At 39.7% G+C, this 23,327-nt stretch overlaps 1 protein-coding gene across 3 annotated transcripts in view; it reads left to right on the forward strand.

Moving 5' to 3' along the window:
- Positions 1-3,286: 3,286 nt before the first annotated feature.
- Positions 3,287-23,327, forward strand: part of pacsin2 (protein kinase C and casein kinase substrate in neurons 2) — a 30,001-nt gene continuing 9,960 nt past the window's right edge. For 2 of the 3 annotated variants that reach the window (XM_036577426.1, XM_036577429.1), the window contains exons 1-7: positions 3,288-3,444; positions 14,283-14,373; positions 15,019-15,175; positions 15,966-16,201; positions 18,210-18,365; positions 18,668-18,843; positions 20,288-20,408. In XM_036577426.1, the coding sequence (XP_036433319.1) occupies positions 14,317-14,373; positions 15,019-15,175; positions 15,966-16,201; positions 18,210-18,365; positions 18,668-18,843; positions 20,288-20,408 (903 nt within the window). In that variant the 5' untranslated portion in view covers positions 3,288-3,444; positions 14,283-14,316. Of the gene's footprint in view, positions 3,450-14,282; positions 14,374-15,018; positions 15,176-15,965; positions 16,202-18,209; positions 18,366-18,667; positions 18,844-20,287; positions 20,409-23,327 lie in introns of all 3 variants that reach the window. The other variant, XM_036577428.1, reaches the window with a different exon arrangement.

Here is a 23,327-nt window from a genome sequence, read left to right on the forward strand (position 1 = left end):
TAAAACCTGCATTGCACATTGAAATGTTTTTCATGCTCTAATACACACATTTTACCCTCATAAAGGGTTTAGTAACGAGTTTCAGAAAGTTTGCTTGAGCAGGAAAAAAACAAAAAACTGAAAGTGCAGTACCGGAACCTGGTCTCAGTATTGAGAAACAGGGCCTTTCAGTTTTTCCCAGCCTTCAGTCTTCTAGTGCATCTGCACTGTACATTTAAGTGTCTTCAGCTCCAAAAAGACTTGATAGTTCACTAAATAGTTACTTAATAGTTCATTAGTTCCTCAGGAGCAGGGAAATCGTACACTTGGTAGGTTAAGTGGACAGCTGGCCTGAAGTTAGACAGTGAAATAGAGCAGTATTTCCCAATCCTGTTTTTTTTACTCCAACACTCCAACTCATCAGCTCATGACCAAGCCGTTTAAAAGGTTAAGTGGATGTATTTGAGCTGAAAGAACCCTAAATTAGGACTATAGGACTGAAAGTGGGACGTGATGTTCCAAAGAGGTTTTTCTGTTCAGAAAGTGTCAGTTAACTGGTGAGTTGAGTCAGTTGTGTGCCTTATGCCACCTTCCTATAATGCCATAAGGCCTCCTCATATATAAAAGCCCAGGCAAGGCAGTGACCAAAGACATTAGAAACTAGTGTTTCTTAATCCTGGTCCTTGAGGCCCATTTTAGTGCTTTTCCTGCTCCCAACACAACTGGTTCAACTAATCAGCTCATTTACAGCCCATTATTGAATTAAAGTGGGAGTGTTACAGTGTAGAAGACAGTGGGCCTCCAGGACCAAGGTTGAGATACGCTGATCTAAACTGACTACATGTCTTCTAAAGATAGACTGTGCAGCCAGACACTGATTGACGGTGAGGGCTGTGGAATCAGAAAAACAATAAGCTGTCCAAACCACACGTCTGCGCTGTGTTGGATGTAGAATAAAATGTGTATAGATGGACTCTAGAATCAGTTTGGGATTTGGGAATGGGCTGATTGATACTGAGCTAGAAATTCTTGTGTTTTTGGCATTTCTTTATGGGAATCAAACCTCAAACAAAAACATAGGAACCGAATGTTTTATTCACACAATAAACTAGATATATGTCTTAAAGTAAACCTAAATGAGTTCATAAAAATGAAAATGATTGATGTCTAGGAGATGGCCTGCCCCTCTGATCCACACACAGGCATAGATACAGAGGCAGAGTGAATAATGGTGATCATTTGGTGTCATTTTACTTTAATAATTAAAAGTCTGTTTATTTTGCAGGTAATGTAATTCTAATGCAAAGCCTTTCAAATATACTTCTTTGATGTCCACATTTGCTAGTTTTCACTGTTGTTATCATAAATAACTCTCTTTTGACATGTGCATGAAGACTTTTAAAGGTACTGGTTTCTGTATTGGTACTGAACTGAAAAGGAAAATAGTGATAACGCCCATTCCTAATGTTTTGAGAGCAGAAGTAGGTAGAGTAGCTTAAACTCGTAATCAAATAAATGTATAATTACTTCAGGGAAAAGTACCTTTTCAAAACAACATGAGTATAAGTACTATAGTACATAATTTATGGACTCTAAATTCTTTACAGCAGTGGTTACAGGAACCAGGGGTCACAATGTCTACAATGCAAATATAGCCATTTTATTTACTATCCAAAACCACCAATCTGAGGATTAAGGAGTGAGTAACTGCTTTTAGAGCAGTGGAACGTCTTAGTACATCCAGCATGAATCAGCATAGGAAATTAAGTCTGTTAGGCCATGTTCTCTTTTAGATGTACTAAATCTAAAAATAAATAAAATAAATGTATATATATATATATAAATGTCTAAATAAAATGATAAAGCTCCAGTGTGTGGGTTTGGGGGAACACAGCTGTAGTTTATTAGAGATATGACATTCCAGTGTGTGGGTTTGGGGGAACACCACTGTAGTTTATTAGAGATATGACATTCCAGTGTGTGGGTTTGGGGGAACACCGCTGTAGTTTATTAGAGACATGAAATTCCAATGTGTGGGTTTGGGGTGAACACCGCTGTAGTTTATTAGAGATATGGCATTCCAGTGTGTGGGTTTGGGAAAACACAGCTGTAGTTTATTAGAGATATGACATTCCAATGTGTGGGTTTGGGGGAACACAGCTATAGTTTATTAGAGATATGACATTCCAGTGTGTGGGTTTGGGGAATACCGCAGTAGTTTATTAGAGATATGATACTCCAGTGTGTGGGTTTGGGGGAACACAGCTGTAGTTTATTAGAGATATGACAATCCAGTGTGTGGGTTTGGGGGAACACCACTGTAGTTTGTTAGAGATATGATACTCCAGTGTGTGGGTTTGGGAAAACACCGCTGTAGTTTATTAGAGATATGGCATTCCAGTGTGTGGGTTTGGGAAAACACAGCTGTAGTTTATTAGAGATATGACATTCCAGTGTGTGGGTTTGGGGAATACCGCAGTAGTTTATTAGAGATATGATACTCCAGTGTGTGGGTTTGGGGGAACACAGCTATAGTTTATTAGAGATATGACATTCCAGTGTGTGGGTTTGGGGAATACCGCAGTAGTTTATTAGAGATATGATACTCCAGTGTGTGGGTTTGGGGGAACACAGCTGTAGTTTATTAGAGATATGACAATCCAGTGTGTGGGTTTGGGGGAACACCACTGTAGTTTGTTAGAGATATGATACTCCAGTGTGTGGGTTTGGGAAAACACCGCTGTAGTTTATTAGAGATATGGCATTCCAGTGTGTGGGTTTGGGAAAACACAGCTGTAGTTTATTAGAGATATGACATTCCAGTATGTGGGTTTGGGGGAACACCACTGTAGTTTATTAGAGATATGACATTCCAATGTGTGGGTTTGGGGGAACACAGCTATAGTTTATTAGAGATATGACATTCCAGTGTGTGGGTTTGGGGAATACCGCAGTAGTTTATTAGAGATATGATACTCCAGTGTGTGGGTTTGGGAGAACACAGCTGTAGTTTATTAGAGATATGACAATCCAGTGTGTGGGTTTGGGGGAACACCAACGTAGTTTGTTAGAGATATGATACTCCAGTGTGTGGGTTTGGGAAAACACCGCTGTAGTTTATTAGAGATATGATACTCCAGTGTGTGGGTTTGTGAAAACACCGCTGTAGTTTATTAGAGATATGATACTCCAGTGTGTGGGTTTGGGAAAACACCGCTGTAGTTTATTAGGGATATGATACTCCAGTGTGTGGGTCTGGGGGAACACCGCTGTAGTTTGTTAGGGATATGAGGTCAGAGAGCCGCGCCTCCTGAGGAAGAGAAGGAGGACGCCGCCGCACTGCTGCCTCACTTTCTATGGACTGAGCGGCTATGAAAAACTGAGGGGAAAAAACAACAAAATATCTAACCAGCCTTCTTATTTCCGCCCGATACGTCGTGTAAATTTGGACTTACTGCGATTAAGGTAAGGTGTGTGTGTAAAGCCCGCTTTTAGTAAGTGTTTTAAAACTTTTTCCTTCGTCATTAAAACTTTCCTCTAAGTCTGCTGTTCTGCCACTAACAGTCAGCTAGCGTAGTTAGTTAGCCAGCTGGCTTAGCTTGCTGGCTAATTTAAGCTAGCTAGCTACGTTATTGGCTAAATATTCCGCTGGCTAATTTGTTCAGTTTGTGGCTGTGTTACTGATTTAACGTTAGCTGAACGTTACAGAACACAAGTACAGAAAAAATATATTTTAACATATCTCCAACGCCAGCTAACGAATGCGACGGCAGCACAGAGGAAACTAATGACAGTTTAACGTTGGATGTCGAAGACGTAAATGGTCGTTAATAACGGCTCTTTATCAGCACGTTACAGCTGTGAAACCAGACGGCTGTCCACGCTGAGAATCTGTCTGACCAGTCCTCAGTATCTCTGTGTCTCTGAGGTGAAATGTAGAAACACATGCTCAGTTTTGAACTTCGAACAGAGCCGATTCGTTGTACCGCTGTGTGGCGAATTAGCCACCTTGGCTAATCTTTTTACAAATTAAGATTAACGTTAGCGGGGTTTTAATGATCCGTTTTGTGTCATTCTCGCTTCTTAATCTTATTTTTATCGATCCTTTTTGGCAGCTCATGAATTTGTGCGCTATATTCAGAGCTTTAACTGGCTGAAGTAGGGCGGGGCAGGGGGCTATAACGTCGTTAGAGCCTTAGTCTAATATCCTAAGCAGGCTAACATGTAGATTGTCTTTTTTTCTATTGCTGGGAACATACAGAGTATATCCAGAAGTTTCTAGAAACCTGCTTGTCCAACGTTTCCTCTGAAATGATGAGGTTTGCTCCCCAACCCCCCAGTATTCTCGGAAGGCTTTAGATGGTGGAACATTGCTGTGAGGATTTGCCTCCAACTTATCGCGGAGGTACTGGCTGTTCCGCAGCTCATTGCTGGGGGCCTTTATTGCCCTCCAGCCAACACTTTGAGTATGGTGACCTTAGGCTCATGTGGCTGCTCGAGTGTCCCATTCATTTGGCAGTGCTTTTCTATGGAGATTACACAAGCTGTATGGGTGCATTTGAACATCTGTGTCAGCAATGAGTGAACCTTAAACTAGCTGAATCCACTAACTACTCTTGGACGTACAGTGTTTCTGTAATTGGCCAGTTCTTTTAAAAGTCTGTCCCTTTAAACAGCTTTAACTAGATCTACAGTAGTGCAGTTTGTGTGTCCGCTATGGTTGAAATCCTTAATCCAATAAAATTCATTTTCAAAAGGTTTTAAAAACGTACTGTTGTTCAAAATTTGGCAGAGGTTTTCATCTTATAACCCTCATATATTCTCTGTTACTTTGCAATGCAAAATTAACCTGCTTAGCAACTTCAACTTTGAAGAACGTTCAGGAGTATTTTCGTACACTTGCGGGGTTACTGTAATAAGTGTTTTGCCTCTTGTGGGCAGTGGTGTGCGATTATGAGCATGTGTGTGTTGGAGGGTAGCATTAGGAGAAGTGAAAGCACCCTTGTGCCCCAGTGGTTCCTGCTTTTGTTGACCGTGAAGGCAGCAGCCTCAGGTGCTTCTGGGAGCCACAGGAAGTAAGCTGGAAAAGTCTACTGCAGCGTGCAATTTTTTCACTTTTTCATCGTATGTGGACTCGACCCCCCCCCCCATTATAGTGTTGTGTTCTCTCTCGAACGCTAAAGTTTTGAGAGAGGGTCATTGTTTTGGCCTGGCCTGTGCTCAGAGGCATTCAGTGCGGGGATCCCATTAAGGGTGGGACAGTATCTGGAAACTTCAGGTCATTCCATGCTCTCCTTTAACATAGTAAATAGGTTGGGGTGGGCAGTTTGGGAAAAATATAAATATGTAATACTTGGACATTTTTATGGGATATGTCTCATTTAAGTTTTTCAAGGGTTTGATAAGTTGTATCAGACACAATGTCCCTGCAAAATATTTTGTACGCCCACATTTTACAAATGAGAAAGTATAAGTTTAGTAACTTTGTTCATCATTTCACATACTGCACATAAGTCTAATTAAAGATGCTCTATTAAGGATTTGAACTTGTCTAAACTAACTACATGAGTCTCCCAACAATAGGATGAACATTATTACATGTTGAGTCTACCCCTCCCACTACCCCCCCCATCATTGAGCAAAGCACCCAGCTACCTCAGACGTCACGGCGCAGAAGGAAAATGCGTTATGATTTCCAGTTTACAACTTTAAGAACGACAGTACCCACAGAATGCTCAAGAAAGCTTACAATCATGTACATTATTGTGATAACAGTGTCATACATATCATTATATCGCCTACCCCCTGGGTGATGATGGCACCCTGTAACACCCTGAGTTTACTGCAGAGGAGCATTCCTAAAATGACATTCTCTGAAATGGCCTCTAAAGATTGTCTCGTTATCAGAATTATTTTCTTTTTCGTAGTGATGCCTGCAGTTGACAGCCCATGTCATCGAACACCAGATAAACTCTGCAATCTTTTAACTTTGGTTTTGGCCTGTTGCCGCTGAAGTGTTGATTGAAACACAAGGGCATATTTGTAGAACGAACTAAGCATAGTTGGTGTTCAGAAATATCCCAGAGTGTTCCCACGAATGTTGTCCGAGCGAAGCTGGCTGCACAGCTGCAGTAGGGTCGCTCTCTGAAACTCAGGACGGAATTGCTTGAGGGATTGATGGGAGGTCCTGTGGGGTTGTTGAACTTTGGTTTCCATGGTAACGCGTCTCCACAGGAATGAAAGGGGGGTAAATTTTCCCAATAAGGTCAAAAGTCAGAAGTCACTCCATGAGAGCTGTTGTGTTTCTTTGCTCAGTTAAAAAATATTATGTAAGAGCTTTTCCGATATTGAGAGTGAAGGCCCTTCAGCGCTTGTTTAAGGTTTTTCATCAGTTCTTATGATGATTACATTGCAGATCCGTGTGTATGTGCTGGAGTCAAGTAGGGATATGAATGTTAACCATTTGTTGTGCAAGGAGTGTTGCACTAGATACAGCTGCTTAGCAAGTGTTTGTACCACGGTAATGTTTGCAAGGAACATTTGCAATAAAAAATTAAACGTGGTTGCCACCTCTATTAGAAATTCATCATCTGACAGGTATTCTTCACCTTGCACCATAAGTGTACGGCACTTCTCCTGTATTTTGATTCATGGAAACTTAAGGAATGAGCTCTAAACTTTGCTGTTTGCCAGCAAACAAGCCCATCACTTTTATTTATATATATTTATATATATATATATATATATATATATATATATATATATATATATGTATGTATATTTATATGTTTGTTGAAATTTTTTGCATGGTCCATTTTTAATTTTTCAAACTGTCAAAAAGGTATTCATTCTTTAAAGAACTGAATTTTCTTTACGTTTTTGAAACAGTAGTTGTTCACTCCTCTGATACTCGACATTAACAAAGATTACAAAATCACTTGTCCGATGTTCCTCATAGAAACTGTGAAATAGTTCCACCCAACTGACATTTTTTTCCACTGTTGATTTGCTGCTGCTCAAATTGAACATGTCTGCAATGACTGGTTCAGGAGACTGAAACAGACAGCATTTGTTGTAATCCTATGTAATAATCTTTTTTTCTCTTTTGCCCAGATTTGGGCACCAAAAGTGCCAATTTTGACCAAAATGTTTCAGTGCCCAAAATTTTAGTGCCACTCTGTATTAGCACTGTTTGAGATATATTATCTCCACATTGCATTAGGGTGATGTCATTCTTACCATAGAGTTTTATACGCAAGTGACATCATTAGAGTAGGAACGCAAACAGCTACATAGTGAACACATGAACAACCAAACAACTATGCTAACATTAACTTCTTGCCTGCAAAAATGTTTGCTGCTAGGCTAAGTGCTGAAAAAACAGAGACCAGAAAACATATTTATCAATCTGGCACATACGTCAATGTGTCGCATCTCACATCATCATTGCGGTGTTCAGCAACTTCATTGCACATCACACATTTAGTCCATGGATTCTAGCCTGCAACCCACTGACATTAGCAAGCGCTTGAAGGGCACCTTCTCTCTGTTTTCTAATAAGGTGTATAGAAATACAGGGAAGGTGCAGCACCTCGTGTGAAAAGGCCTGAGGGAGAAGCTGTAATTTATCTACAGAGGCTCTACTACGTAAACCAAATCTGAAGAATGTGGAATGTCTTTATCACTGCTGATAAACACAATCGCAGCGTGAGTCGGGCCAGAGTTTTAGCATACACAGCACTCATATTAATCATACGTCTCCATGACTTCAGTGCTTATCAGAGTGCCTTTGCCCTCAGGCCTTTTAAGCAGTGTTCACACAATGATTGAGTGTTCTGTCAAGGAGTCTGCAAATATTTTTTTTTTCCATTTTCTTCTTCTCTTGTAGAATCTCATAGCATGTTGAGCACCTATGGCTCAATCACTAGTGGGCCTTTTCATTCTTCTAATTAAAAGAAAGTCTTGGATGTAAGTGTGTGTATCTGTTGTGCTGCTCACTCTTGTTGTTTTCAGAAATCCCCAAGACTTCAGTTAGCTTTTTAATTACTGAAATCACCCAGAAAGCATTAGAATTAAAACTTAGACAGGCCACCATGCACCATGTGAAATGTTATTGTTTCCCTGTCTTGTTTCTACCCTCTCCTCTCCATCTCCTCCCTCGTCCTCCTTGGTCCATAGTCCTACTCCTCCACCTTGTAATTAGTCCTTTCACCTCTGTGTAGTCAAATTAAACAACATAACAGCACAGTTCAGTGAAAGATAAGTTTTTGCCATTGTTGGCTCTTACTGTGATAACACGGTTAACCATCACAGGGCACAGGCCTAATCCTCAGTGTTATGCTTTCTTAATATTCAGGGTTTTAATAAATGTAGCTTGCATTACTGACAGTGCAGGCAGAATAGTGAGGCACGTAGCATGCTAGGCCCCATTTTATTTCAGCTCTTCACCAATGACTAACTTAATATTATTGCTTTAAAGTGATGCAGTTTGGTCATTTTTATCTGAAGAAAGTGTGAGAAGTTCTGGAGTAACTGTCTTTTCTGTTCTCCGTTTTCCACAGAAGTAAGGTGAATAAGGTTGTCTATATTTTCACTTTGTAATTTGCACCGTGGTGTTCTGCCTTCACTTTCAGTCATGTGAGTTGCATATGGTCTGGCTTTTTCTGAAAGGTGCACCTGCATTTTTTTCACTCTTATGCAATGTCCAAATTGTCCAGTCACAGTTGAATTTGCCTGCCTGTCAGTGCTTAAATGCACAGATAAAACACAACCATGACTTGGTGTTTTGTGTTTTTTATTGACCTCCATTTCAGAACCCCAGCCAGCAAGAAGTCCTTTTTCATTTTGAATGGGCAGTTATGCTACATTTTGACTGACAGGGAAAATCCCCAGTGACCTGCTGAGTTAAATAATAAGTACAACATTTCCACATTAATAAAACATATTACATCAACACAAGTAAATAAACTAAATGACAGAACTGTATTGATGTAGTATATTTGTTTAATGTGTAATTGATGCAACACCATAGGACAGGTGGGGTAGTTTGTTTATCCTAAATCTTAGTAGCATTTTTTTTTACTTTGGGTCTTTGAGAAGGGAATGTATTTTGTTTTTAGCTGTGGAGCACATCATGGACAGGTTTAGGTCATGGAAATGACCACAGGGATAAAGAGTGATGCTGTGTGTCATTGTTTCTGTAAAATACTTGCTGTTTGGAATTTGAAAAAAATGTACATTGGATTTTATTAAAATGGGATAAAATATATCTGAGTGGACAACAATATTCTTTGGGTTCAGGAGCCCCCAGTAGAGGCAGTGTCTAGGATTCACCTCATTTGAATCAAGCTTTGAATGGAACAGTGGATGTCATTATCCACATTAGACTATTTGACATAAGCAGCTCTAGTGTCTTGAAGGTCCAGACAACACTGTGGCTATGGAGATGTGAAACTAAACCCTTTCATTTAATTTTGGAAAAAATGCTTTCTGTCATTTTAGCAAAGACAGTACCTGAGGATTGTTTGGTAGCCTGACAGTTAGATGTTTCTGCTACATCTTTGAGTGTATGTGTGTCTATCTGACAGTAGTACTTGTTGCTCAGGGTGTGAGTGTGTGTGTGTGTGTGAATGTCTTCATACTGAGTGGGAACGCCCCAGGGAACCAAGAGAAGCTGCTGACTCAATATACTACTGCTGAGACAGCCAAAGCAGACAGGACACACACACCATTATTAATCTCCCCCTGCCATGAGCAGACCTGGCTCCTCTTCTTGGGTTTATCCTGTAAGGGAAACTCCTGACTGTGATAAAAATATAACACCTCTGAGAGTACTGAAATATAGCTGTGTGGCTATTTCTGGCGAGTGTGTGTGTGTGTGTGCGCGCGTGCACGTTGATCTAGTTGGCCTGTACACTGAAAAAGTTATACATTCAACTGACTTATTTAAAAAATGTACGTCATTTACACAGTTATAATATGTTACATCAGCACATTTTTGTCTTTCACTTTGCTTGTTTTGTAATATGTTTTGCTCATGTAAAAATGAATCAAGAAAATCTAGTGCATCACTTTTTTCAATATATGCATACATACATAGAACCACCAAGGTGCTGATATTCAAAATCAAAATAAACAGTGCTGCTAAATAGGAGAGAGTAGCTGCTTGGCATTAGCTTAGTTATCATAACAGCTCTAGTCGATTCTGGCTAGCTAAAGCACCTACACAAGTATAGGTGATAATGATTCAAATATGAGGGAGTGAAGTCGAGCAACTGGTATCAAAGGGAAATTAACTGACTGTACTTTAGCTTAGCGACCGGGCTACAGACCCAAACAACGCTTGTGTTAACTTGATCCTTCATTCCTCCAAGGGCTCATCTAACACACTTCACTTGAGCTAAGAAAGTAATGGACTGGCACTTAAAATAGCACCGGGGATTCCCCTAAGGGAAATGTGTTTATTTGGCCGTTCAGATGTGGAATAGAAATTTGACACATCATCATTTTAACAAAATTTCATGAATTTTAAATACCGGAATCGTTTTTAAATACTGTGGCAAACCTTATCACCGTTATCCAACCATGTTGTACTTATGGTTTTTTTTAAGATTACTTAGACTAAGAGTTAAGCGGTTTTTCCACCTCCTGTAAGGTTAGTTTTTTTTGGAGATACAAGGTTTTACTTCAACAGCAATGAGAGATTCATAGATGGATAAAGATAGCTAGAGAGAGAGAGCAAGAGTGTGGGAATGGGTGTGAGGGATAGGATAGGGGTGCACAGGAGAAGGAGAAAGACTTGTCTGAATGACTGAGAGCGACTGAAAGCATCTGAGAGAAGAGAGGAAATGGGTGATTGAATGGAAGTGGATGAGCGAGAGAGCGAGGGATGAGAGAGTGACAGAGGAGTCTCTGTCAGCAGTGTTCCGCTGCAGCGCCTGTCCAACAGCAACGGAAGAGCCGCCCAGCGTGTGTGCTCAGAGTTACAAAACCTCAGTGTGTGTTAAAGTATAACCATGGCTGAGTTTAAGTCATCTGGTTTCCACAGAATAGCTGCAAGTCTTTCATGAGAGCACAAGCACAGGTTTGAGTATTACACTCACTTCTGCAGAGCTGTAATGCTGCCTCAGTGATAACAGTGGTAGGATGTTGTTTGATGAATATAATGACATTCTTTGCTGAGCTGAGCGGCTGCCTGTCCTAAGAGGGTCTGACATGACTGATGCGGCCGGCGCACTGCACAGTGGTGTAAAACTGTATCCACTTATACTGTTTTGTGACTGTGCTGTTATCCTGTGTCGAGCAGAGGAGGATGGGTTCCCCTTTTGACTCTGGTTCCTCTCGAGGTTTCTTCCTCCTGTTGAGGGAGTTTTTCCTTGCCACTGTCGCCAAGTCTTGCTCACTGGGGCCGTGGACCCGGATTCTTTGTAAAGCTGCTTTGTGACAACATCTGTTGTAAAAGGCTCTATATAAATAAATTTGACTTGACTTGACTTTGCTCTTTATCATTCCAGTAGACATCTCCTTCCCTTTAGCTGGAGGCAAACAGAGTGCAGACCAGGTGCAGGGTGTGAGTTTACTAAGTTATTTTAACAAAAACTCTATGTTTCCTTTTTTTTTTAAACCGAAAGAGCTAAACCATTTATTTTGGTTTGCCTCGGTTAAAGTTAGGCTTTTTAACACATTTACTGAGCTTTGGTCTAATTAATGCTAAATTTAATCTAGATCTCTGCATTCCTGGGATTTGTTGCCTCAGAAACATTTTGTTGTCAGATGATCAAATCTTTTTGTCACTGGAATTTAGTGATCTATGCATTTATATTAAGTTGTACAAGAAAGTTGGTTTTGATTTTTTTTTTTTTCTTTGAAGTGAAAATGTAAACCTCTGTGGTAAGATGCCCCCCCACAGACACTGGGCAAAAAGGCCCCCTTTATCCTACTGCCCCAAAAAGTTTAAAAAAGCTAGCTGCATTCTAGCTGTAGTGATCATTAGCTAGAATTAGGCAACATTTTGCTGGAGATGGGTTTGTATCTCAGCTAGAGTAATATCCACACCTGATCTGTTCTGTTATGTCCAATAATTATTTTGCCTTAAATGGTGAAAGTAAAAAATATACACAGTGTTAAATGCTATTGCTTTGTTTAAATTGTCGTTGTTGTTGTTGTTGTCGTTGTTGTTGTTGTTGTTGTTGTTGTCGTTGTCGTCATAATAATAATAATAATAATAATAATAATACCTTAAAAATGAATTTGTGTATTGTCATTATGTAATGTGATAGAGGCCTCAATTTCAATTACATTTAATATAATGTATTACTTGGTTGTACTTTGATTAATAACACTTTCTGAAAAATGCAAAGACTAGAAGTGATTTGACCTATAAACTATACGTTCTGTAGAATTCAGATAATCCTAGACAAATTGATGCAAGATTAACTATGGGGGCTTCTTATCCCTTTTAGGGGCAAGTGGGGCAAGTTGCCCCGTTTAAAGATTTTTTTTTTTATGTGCTAATAAAAAATGCCCTGGTGTATCATGGAGTCTGTGATACCGTGTACCCTAATGAGGTTGGTTCCCAGGGCCTTTTGAGGAAAAACAGCCCCACAACATCACAGACCCTCCACCATACTTAACAGTGGGCATTGGGTTCTTTTTTTAGGTGTAGTCATCCTTCTTCTTACACCAAACCACCAAAAATATTTTGTTTCATCTGACCATAAAACATTGTTACAGACATAGTCCCAGTAGCGTTTAGCAAAATCCAGGTGCTTATGTTTGTGTTTAGATGACAGGAAAGGTTTCGTCCTGGTGTATCTTCCAATCTCTTGGCATGGAGGTGGCGTCTGATGGTAGTTTGGAGACTTGGTGAACCCAAGATGCTTCTTTTTTTGCACATGCTTTTTACTCATCTTAACCAGGGGTGCCAATAATTGTGTAGAAGACTGTGTGTCTGTGTGTCTGTGTCTGTGTGTGTGTGTGTCTGTGTGGTTCCGTGTCTTGACTAGGTATAAAAACTATGTTTGAGTGCAGCTAGTTATGTTCATGCTGTTGGGCTGATAGGCTGAAAGCAGAGGTGTCTTTTTCTGTGTGTGTGGATGACAGACTTGGTCATCTGTCCTCTGACAACAGGTCTCTTCCTCTTCCTTAAAGATGTTCACACATGACCTCGGTGTGTGGGTATGTGTGCAGATATGTGGGTATGTGTGTGTGTAAACACCGTAAATGGCCTCTGAGTCATGCTGTGGTGATTGTTGCTAAGCCAGCCAACACACTGAACCAACTGTGTGACAGGCTTACAGAAATCAGGCTATGAAAAAATCTTTCCTTCTTCCTCTCCATTAGTCTCTCCGTTCCTACCTGCCTTTGTATAACACTGCTTAAGTGGTAAAATCATGGAAAGTATGAGTTTCCCTGCTGCTTCCCTGATAAGGTCTTTGAGATCGGTGGGTGTGCACAAGGGGCTGGGCGTTCTGATGTGTGTATGTGATGTCAAGTGTTTGAGTGGAGGAACTCTGTGGAGCTAAATCAGCTTTGAAGGGGCAGGGGGTCAGTGTTACTGTAAGAATGGCAGGAATTTTCATCACTTCCCATGGAAAAGAATGTTTCATACCGAGTGGAGGGAGAGACTGAGTTTGACTTGGTGTCCTTGTTCATACAGTTGTGTTATTTTTATGTAATGAGTAGACGTCCTCTTGTTCTCGTTTGTATGCCAGCTTTGACGCCTCTGAGTTAATGTGTGGTAATGTTTGATATTAACAGTTGTTAATAATTGATTATATGTTTTGTGTAATACTCAAGTACTAAGTCAGAGTAGTATTTTGAACTCTGATAATTCTGATATACTATGCAAAGACATTTAGCTAGAAAAATATATATGAAATATATTGCTGTTGTCGGAAGAAAACGTCGTATCTCCATTTTTGACGTTTTTCAGTTTTTGACATAATTTGAAAACACCTATTACCCTTTATACTGTGTGTAACCAATGACCCAAAATGACTTGGAAAAATTTCTGGTTCCATTGACTTACATTAAAAGTAAACACTGTCATACTGTGGGATAGCTGAGGGATGGAGCTGGCTAGCTTCTTTATCAGCACAGTCAGTTGCTATTAAACCTCATGAATCAATTTTAGGGCTGACCCATGTCCGGTGCAGCCAACAAAGTAAAATGAAATTGGCCTCCAGGTGGTTGGTCATATCAAGATTTTACAGTTGATTCTACCATAAGAACAACAGTTTCAGTCTGGGAGAGAAGGAAAGCAGTGAGTTCACAGCACGATCAAGTATTTGTTTCTGTTTCAGAACTGAGGACACTGGGTAACAGAAGAAAGCAGCCATGTCTGGCACCTACAATGACTCGCTGATTGATGTCTCCAGTGACAGCTTTTGGGAGGTAGTACACACGCACGCACACACACACACACACACACACACACACACACACACACACACATACATACATACATACATATATGGGTGGGTAGGTGTGTGTGTGTATATATGTGTGTGTGTGTGTGTGTGTGTGTGTGTATATATATGTATGTATATATATATATATATATATATACATATATATGTATACACACACACACATCGATCAGGCATAATATTATGCCCACCTCCTTGTTTCTGCGTTCATTGTCCATTTTAGCTCCACTTACTATATAGGTGCACTTTGTAGTTCTACAGTTACAGACTGTAGTCCATCTGTTTCTCTGCATACTTTGTTAGCCCCATTTTACCCTGTTCTTCAGTGGTCAGGACCCCCATGGCCCCCTTACAGAGCAGGTACTATTTGGGTGGTGGATCATTATCAGCGCTGCAGTAACACTGACATGGTGGTGGTGTCTTAGTGTGTGTTGTGCTGGTATGAGTGGATCAGACACAGCAATGGACAATGAGCGTAGAAACAAGGATCATATGGTCATAATGTTATGCTTGATCGGTGTGTATGCTTGCACACAATAATTCGTCTGTGCATTTATAGTTAGACTGATATCTATACTGCTCTTTTGTTTTCTGTTCTTCGATTGCTTAGGTTGGGAACTACAAGAGGACCGTAAAAAGAGTGGATGATGGGAACAGGCTGTGTGATGACCTAATGAAATGCATCCACGAGCGGGCCCGCATCGAAAAGGGGTACGCACTGCAGCTTACCGAATGGGCCAAGCGTTGGAGACAGCTTATTGAAAAAGGTGAGCCTCAAATAGCTAGGGATGCCCCCCAGCTCAGAATGCTATTAAGTATAAAAAACAGAATTGATAAGATCAGGTATGAACAGTTTTGCTTTGGCTAAAATCGTAATGATATCCATCGCTACTGATAGCACACTGGGGATTGGGTGGAACACACATCCAGGCAGGTGGCCATTATTGTGATGACCATTGTCTTGGTTGTTTGTGTTTTTGTAGACACTGTCATCCAGACTACTTAGTCATATGTTGTTTCATTCTACTGGTGTCAGTGACCCCTGTATTGGCTGCATTGTTCTGGGCCTGCACAGTCCCCAAACCAGCTCTAATTGAGTTGTTTACTTCACGGTGTTGTGGAAAACTTTTGGCTGCAAAAAGATCTATTAGCTCTGTGTCTTTGTGTTTCTGGTGAGGTCTATTTGAGCCTTGGTCTGTAGTTCCTGCATAAAGCAATAGTTCAAAAAACAAATTTACAACATTTTTCCCTCGCTCAAAAATGTAGCCAATCAGCCAAGACTGTGCTATTTGTTTTTGTTTGTTTTAGCTTTGCACTGCAGGTATGAGCCTAATGTAGCTAGCAAATAATTTAAGCTACTAGCCACAAGGTTAGTATTGTGCAAACCATCATGCACTTCCCACAAAGTGTAACAAGGTGTTGAGTAATCTCAAACAGACTTGCCTGTGACACTGTAACGACAAAATTCATGCTTGTGTCATTTGTAAGGCAGAATGACTTTGGCTAAGACTGACTTAAAGAGAGTAATGTGCTGATTTGAATGATGCTGTGCTGCAGGACCTCAGTATGGCACAGTGGAGCGGGCGTGGTGTGCTGTGATGATAGAAGCAGAAAAGGTAAGCGAGCTCCACATGGAGATAAAGGCTGCTCTGATGGGTGAAGACTTTGAAAAGGTGAAGAACTGGCAGAAAGATGCCTACCACAAGCAGATGATCGGTGGCTTCAAGGAGACCAAGGAGGCTGAGGACGGATTCCGCAAGGCTCAAAAGCCCTGGGCCAAAAAGCTCAAAGAGGTACAGATACAACCAGACAAATAATTCACATTATACAGATTTTATTAAGGCATCAATTACAGTTAACATAACCATCTGTTGGCCAAATTTAATTTAAAAACTTTTAAACAAAAATACCTCTGTCACACAATGGCCAAATTATTTAATGGCTCACATCTCCCAAGGCTTCAGCTTCACTCAGAAATCAAATCACAAAATTTACCAAAACATTCCCAACTCTTGCCACTTCTCAGAACCTCTGAACCAGTCATTTAATGTCTAACTAATCTAAGTAATATTCTCATAGTAACTAAAAGCCTTGCTGGGGATTATTGACAAATTTGTATGCTAGAGGTGGGGTTTTGCATGCATGCTGAACAAGTACTATTTTTCCTCAACTGGAAAAGGCTTATTTGCCAGTCAAGTGACTACATGATCTTAGATTTGAGTTCTGTAAGATTTTTTTTGGCTTCATCAAGCTCTGCTGAGTAACTAGGAGCATACCTTATTTTCCCCTTGAATGAGTCTGGCAGACATTACTTTGTCTTGTTTGTACAGTCCGTATCTCTGTGACCGACTGCAAGGTCATTGAAACAAAAAGCAGTTGCACACAACTGCGTTAACAAGCTTTTGCAATACTGTGTTGATTTTCAGTAGGATTCAGAGAACCACTGTTTGTAATGGTTTGTCTGGTCTACTACCTGCAAAAGCTTTGATATTCTGCAGTTTTGGCAGACGTGAAAGGATGGTCCAGGCTGTTGTTTACTGTCACACAGGACAGTAATTTCCAGTGGCAATATTACTAAGCTTTCAGAACACTGTAGGATTAGTTTAACTATATGTTAACACAAAAGCTGTTAAGGACAATCGTGATTTGTCTTTCACTGCCCAGTCTATATCCTGTATCTGAATTGTTTGTTTTGCAGTCGTATTCTGTTTATAGTGTTCATGTATGTCATTGTATTACATGTCAAGAAAATTTTATTTGTTTGTATATTGTAGGTAATTTACTAAAGTGCTGTATAAAATGTAAAGTCAATGCCTCAAAACAGTATCTAATTTTAACATTGTACAACCTTGTAAAGTGTCTGTTGGTAACAACAGCTGGAAAAAAAGCAGTGCACCCATAGAAGAAAGCACAAAGAAGAAATGCTCAGGTAGTTAATAAAGCTTTAACAAAGCTACAACTCTGTGTTCTTAATAATAAACAATTGCATAGGCCTGTCACTATTATTAAATTTTATCTGCCAGTTAATTGCTTTATAAGTAATTTTGATTAACAATTGCGTTGGTTTTTTGGTTCATTGTGTGCAACAATAAACAAGCCTAAAGTAACAAAACTGGCTGATTAGCTTTCTTGCTTCCTCGTTATTGACACTTTGTAGCTCCCAGCTAACACCAGACACTTAAACTTAAATAAACAAACATCACTCACTGCTGCCCTCTAAAGGTGCTGTAGCACCAGTCAGAACTTTTGTTTTTTTGTAAGACTCATGATGTGTCTGAAATAAATGTGTTTTCTACTTTTTTATTTACATGTGTTTGCAACACAACTGATCGAAATGCACCCAGTTCACGTTTTGTCTGCTTCAGCATAAACATATGATTGTGAAAGCTAGCAACTGTGGAAAATAATTGCAATTACTGCAAATTATTGTGATCAGTCAATTAAGTAATAATTGTGATAGGCCTACAATTGCACTATAATGAATAGCATCTATGATGGAGTCCCTTTTTTGCACTTTTTGAATTTTTGCAGAGAAGTGCAGGGGCCTATTTTGACATGATTCTCAGAAAGGTAAACCCCCAAGTAATTGCATCCTTTTGTCAAGGTCATTGCAGTCTTTGCATTTCATGTTAAATGCTTGGATGGAAACTGTGCAAGGTGTTTCTGCAGGATGTGAAAAACACAAACCATGCATAACCACACAATGCTGGAAGAGTCTTTCAGTGTAGAAGCATAGCGTAATGCAACACTTCAAAATGTTACTTGTGTTATGACCACAACCGTATTGTCCTGTTTCTTCAGGTGGATACAATGAAGAAAACCTACCATGCAGCCTGCAAGGAAGAGAAACTGGCCACCAGCAGGGAGACCAATAGCAAGCTAGAAAGCAACACCAACCCAGAGGCCCAGAAAAAACTCCAGGACAAAGTGGAGAAATGTCAACAGGAAGTGCAGAAGGTGTGTGTGTGTGTGTGTGTGTGTACATTTTTTCATGTGTGTGTTTTTGCAAATATGTGTTTGACAGTCAGCTGAGCTGCAAATCAATTAGGGATCCAGGGTATTTTATTGGATGCCACTTGCTCATAAAATGTCCCATCCTTTTGGGATTTGAAATGCAAATGGTTTAACCACGGTAACAAAATGACAAACAGACTGGAAATTAATGTAGGTAGTATAATGTCTCATCTTGGCGTGTATATGAAGGAAAGGAATAGCTTAATTTAAATGTACTGAGATTATTTTGTGGTGGGCGATTTCAGTCTAAGGAGCGCTATGAGAAGTCTCTGGAGGAGCTGGATAAAGTGACTCCTCAGTACATGGAGAACATGGAGCAAGTATTTGAACAGTGGCAGCAGTTTGAGGATAAGAGACTGCGCTTCTTCAAAGAGCTCCTACTGGATGTCAAGCAGCACCTTGATCTCTCCACCAATCACAAGTAAGAACACAAGTAATAATCACAAGTCTCCTTCCAACATAACCAGAACCAAAAGATGAGGGATATATAGAAAACAATAGAGAAGAGTACATTAAGCTAGCTAATTTGCCAAGCGTATACAGAAGTGAAAGGCTTTACCCTTCTCTTTTATGTAAACTGAAATCACCTTCAGTTCAGGGGCCTGGTCATATTAAGCATGCTTTATCATGTCATTCAGAAAAAAAAACTCTTCTTACATCAAAATGGAGTGACTTTTGCCTGCTTCTAAAACGTATTTTGATTATGGCACTGTGTACCAGCAGGTGAGGTGAATAATGATAATATCACGTTTTTCCTCCCACTTCTGCTGCCCCCACCTCTCATCAAGTGAAAACATTTAACTAGATCAAAGACCCTGCCTGATATTGTGTTTCATTGGGAAATGCTTCACAAAATGGAAGGAAAAAGCAAATTTAATTTATAGTCGGTTCAGGATTGGTTATGTAAAATGTTATTCCTTGTCACTACTACAATTAGTAATTTCTTAATTTCAGTGGTGTAAAAATGAAGAACCATCTCTTTGAGGTCAGCAAAACCAAAGCCACTGTTGGTTGGCAATGAGCATTCATATGTCGAAGCTCACCAACAACTATTTCCTCTGGTCTTTATGACCTTTTTCTACAAACTCTAAGCTTAGCTCAAAATAGATGTTTATGCAGAAAAGACGTCACGTTAAAGGTCTGCACATGAAATTGGTGCCCGAACCCAACCCATACCGGCATTTAAGAAACCTGATCCAACCAGACCCGACTGGTACTGTTAAATTTAAAACCCGAACCCAATACGAACAGATGGGTTATTGCAGACATGCGTTTACAGTGCGGAAACAGTGGAGAAACAGAAAATGTCATGCTAGAATGAACTGGTGTTCTACATCAGTAATACACTAACATTTTTATTATTTTATTTATTGAACAGTATTTAACAGTATCAGTATATTTTTGTGGAATTGCTGATCACACCTGCTATAGAAAAGCATCAGCCCCCCTCTTATCATCTGTTAATGATACTGTATGAATGTTTAACATATTTTGGGCAAGCTTACAAGCAAGGGGAAGGATCCGCTGTGACCTTTCCACCAACCCAGGATTCGTGATTTCTTTCAGGGGCACATTCACACACTCTTCAAACTCCAGAGCAAATCCGAATGCAGCTAATGTTACGAGAAAGAGAGAGCAAGCGAGAGCGAAAATGAAAGTGGAAGAGAGAAAATGTGTGAGAGTGCATGAAATCTACTACATAGAAAAATCACTCATTAGAAAACAAACCCAAGCTCCATTCAGATGCTGCATGTGAAAAGTTGGCCTGAAAACTGATATTTTGTCTGACTCAGGTCAGTTAGCAGACCTCTAACATACACCATGATGCACTGTGTGGTGGAATAAAGCTTGTCTTCCCTCTTCAGGTTCCAGACTGTGTATCAGAATTTGGAAGACACAATCCAGGCATCTGACGCAGAGGAGGATCTGAAATGGTTCCGCTCTAACCATGGCCCGGGCATGCCTATGAACTGGCCTCAGTTTGAGGTACACACATGCACAGTTCTTTCCTAGTGCAGGACTAGTTTGAGGAATGAGGAACAGTGAAATGCCCTGCCTGGATGGATCAGTTAATGTTCCACCCACTGAGCTTTCGATTAGTATCGGGTGATAAGTAAGGTCTGTAGTGAAATAGGCTGATTTTTAGAGCAGTAAGTGAAGCTTTACTGTAGCAGCCTGTGACAGGCGTTTATTGTTCAGGCTAACTTTATCGTTCTGTATCAGTTGAGTTACAGAGAGACAGAACCAGTCTGTCAGGTAGTGCACAGTTGTGTGCCTAAACACAGTGTTGGCATCTGTTGTACTGGATGCACAATCTCTCTCTGTTTTTCTGTCACTCTCTCTCATTCTCCTTTTACTCTCACAGACTTATTATTATTCATGCTTTATGACTTATGACATACCTATGTTGGTTAGGTGAAAGTTACTGGTCAGCAGGGTGCTGGGCAATGTGTCGTCTATACCGATATACTGTTATTGGTGTTGCACAGCTAGATTGATTTTGATTTTACTTATATAATAAGGATTGATGGAAATATGGTTTCTGTCTGATTAACTTTTACAGTCTTATTTAAGATTCCCTTTGTAATTTTGAAAGAAATAGAACGACAAAATTGTCCAATCAAAAAAAAAGAGGTAATTTAAGTTTGTAAGACACTCCCTTAGCATAGAGCATCACCATCAGTTCATTCATTTTAGCATTACAAACTTAGAAGGTAGTGATGCGCCTTTGTAATCAGACAAGATTTGGAATTGGCAGATTTTTTTGCTTTAAAAACCTAGTCAGCCAATTTATTATTATGATTTTGGTCAATCAGTGTTGCAGTTTTATGATATAAATAACGTGAGTCAGGTTTGTGCGCTGTTTTTGAATGCTGCTGCTACATCATTACCAAAATGTCATAGCATAATCATGCATGACTTATTGTGCTAAATCTTACTTTCAGTGTAGCACTTTGTTTCATTCATGTTATTTAAATAGGCAACTCATTTTCATTTTTTATATTTTTTGAATGCCCGATTGGACCATTAAAAGTAAGTCATGTTAATGTACTGCAGCTAATAGAAATTTCTGAAAATTGGATAATATTTTCATGTGTCACACGGTGGGAACTTTGGGTTTGAAAAAGGCTGAAAAAATCAGTTAAAAAAAGGCTAATAAAATCCAAACAGATTGGTCAGTTAAATCAAATGTCAAAGAAAGATCTCATCTGATACTGTGATACTGTGACACATTTGGAAATTACTGTGATATTGGATTTTATTAATATTGCCCAGCATTAGATCAGTTGCAATTTGAGTGTTTTGTGTTTTTGTATGCAGTTGACTATGAATAGTTACCAAACAGCTGCCTTTAATCCAGCCTTCGCAGAAATAGTACAGACAGACTGGGTGTCTCTGCACTTTGTCACGTACTGATTTACTACCTCTTCGTACTAATCAGATTATTTTCTACTGGTTTAGGAATTAAGAATTGGACATTTGTGAAAATGTGTGAAAATATGATTGTTTCAGTTGAGCAGTTCCAAGAAACAGCATTTTTATCAAGCCAGCACAGCTAGTCTTTAAAAGGAAGCTTTTGCTTCTGTTTTACATACCTAAATTAAGCTTCTTTGTAAAGATTGCAGGTGGCTGCCAAAACGCTTGTGAAATGCTGGTTATTTCCCAGTGATTCGTGTCCTTTGCTGAGTAACCCCTCTGTGTGTCCACTCATTCTCTGCTCTGTCCACTCCTTTCCTGCTCTAATCTAGAAAGTGGACTTATCACGGCCACGTTTCCATAAGAGAAGGTCCATCATAGTGAGTTCTGCATGGTCAACATTATATCTGCCCTCAGAATGGTTTCTGCTTCCTAGAAAGCTTCCTTTCCTCCCATTACTTTTACCATATTTGTGTGTGATGTGTGTGTGTGTGTGTGTGTGTGTGTGTGTGTGTGTGTGTGCTTTTGTCTGTTGTGATATCTAATTTGCTCCCAGGGTGCTAGTGTGCTAATTGTGTGTTACTTGAGGCCTTTGATAGGAAACCGCACAGATTTTATGTAAGTTCTGCAATTCATTTTAGTTTCTGTTTGCTAGCTCCAACTAGAGAAGGCTCAGTAGCACTTTTGAATGGTTCTGCATAAGTTCGAACATGAAAGCAACATTGAATGTGTTTACATGCACTTAATAATCTGGTACCACAGGAAATCAGATTTTGTCAGTAATTCATTCAACGCATTTACATGCACTTGAGTAATCAGATAATGGGGAAACTCAAGGTCTACATGAGTCAGGCAGTAATCCGATTTCTGCTTTGTAATCAGCCAGTAAACTCAGAAGAAGACGACGTAAACTCAAACTTCTTGCCGCAGCTTTTTTTTTGTTGTTGTTTTTTTTTTAAAACATCGCGCCACTTTACCTAAAAATATGAACATACATCATGTAGAAGATGATAAATATTTAAATTCTTCATGTCGTCTAGCATGTAATTTGTTTCAGCGTCGCTCCAAAAGTGTTTTGCTGCATCTCGCAGCAATGCTGCTTGCTGTTTCTGGGACCACAGTCTGTTTTCACACATGCACAGACTAAGAAATCTGAAAGAAATCAGAGTAAGAGTACGTATGCACTGAGAAATCTGATTACTGAGCTAAAATTCAGCTCTCTTTATCAGATTTCTTAATCAGATTTCCTGACCTTACTCCGATCTAAGAAATCTAGTTTTCACATTTAAAACTTTTATTAGTTATCACAACCTTAACAATAAAGTGAACATAAACAAAACAACACAAACAAATCAACAGACAAACAAAAAAAAGGCAGCAAAGACAGCACCCTTAAAAACCCCTGTGTAACACTGGTGTCTTAAAGGAATCATTTCTCCTGAATTAGAATGAATGAGTGAATGAGTTGTGAGCAACATGTATGGACAA

The sequence above is a fragment of the Colossoma macropomum genome, unplaced genomic scaffold (genome assembly GCF_904425465.1).
Source record: "Colossoma macropomum unplaced genomic scaffold, Colossoma_macropomum, whole genome shotgun sequence".
Lineage (NCBI taxonomy): Eukaryota > Metazoa > Chordata > Actinopteri > Characiformes > Serrasalmidae > Colossoma > Colossoma macropomum.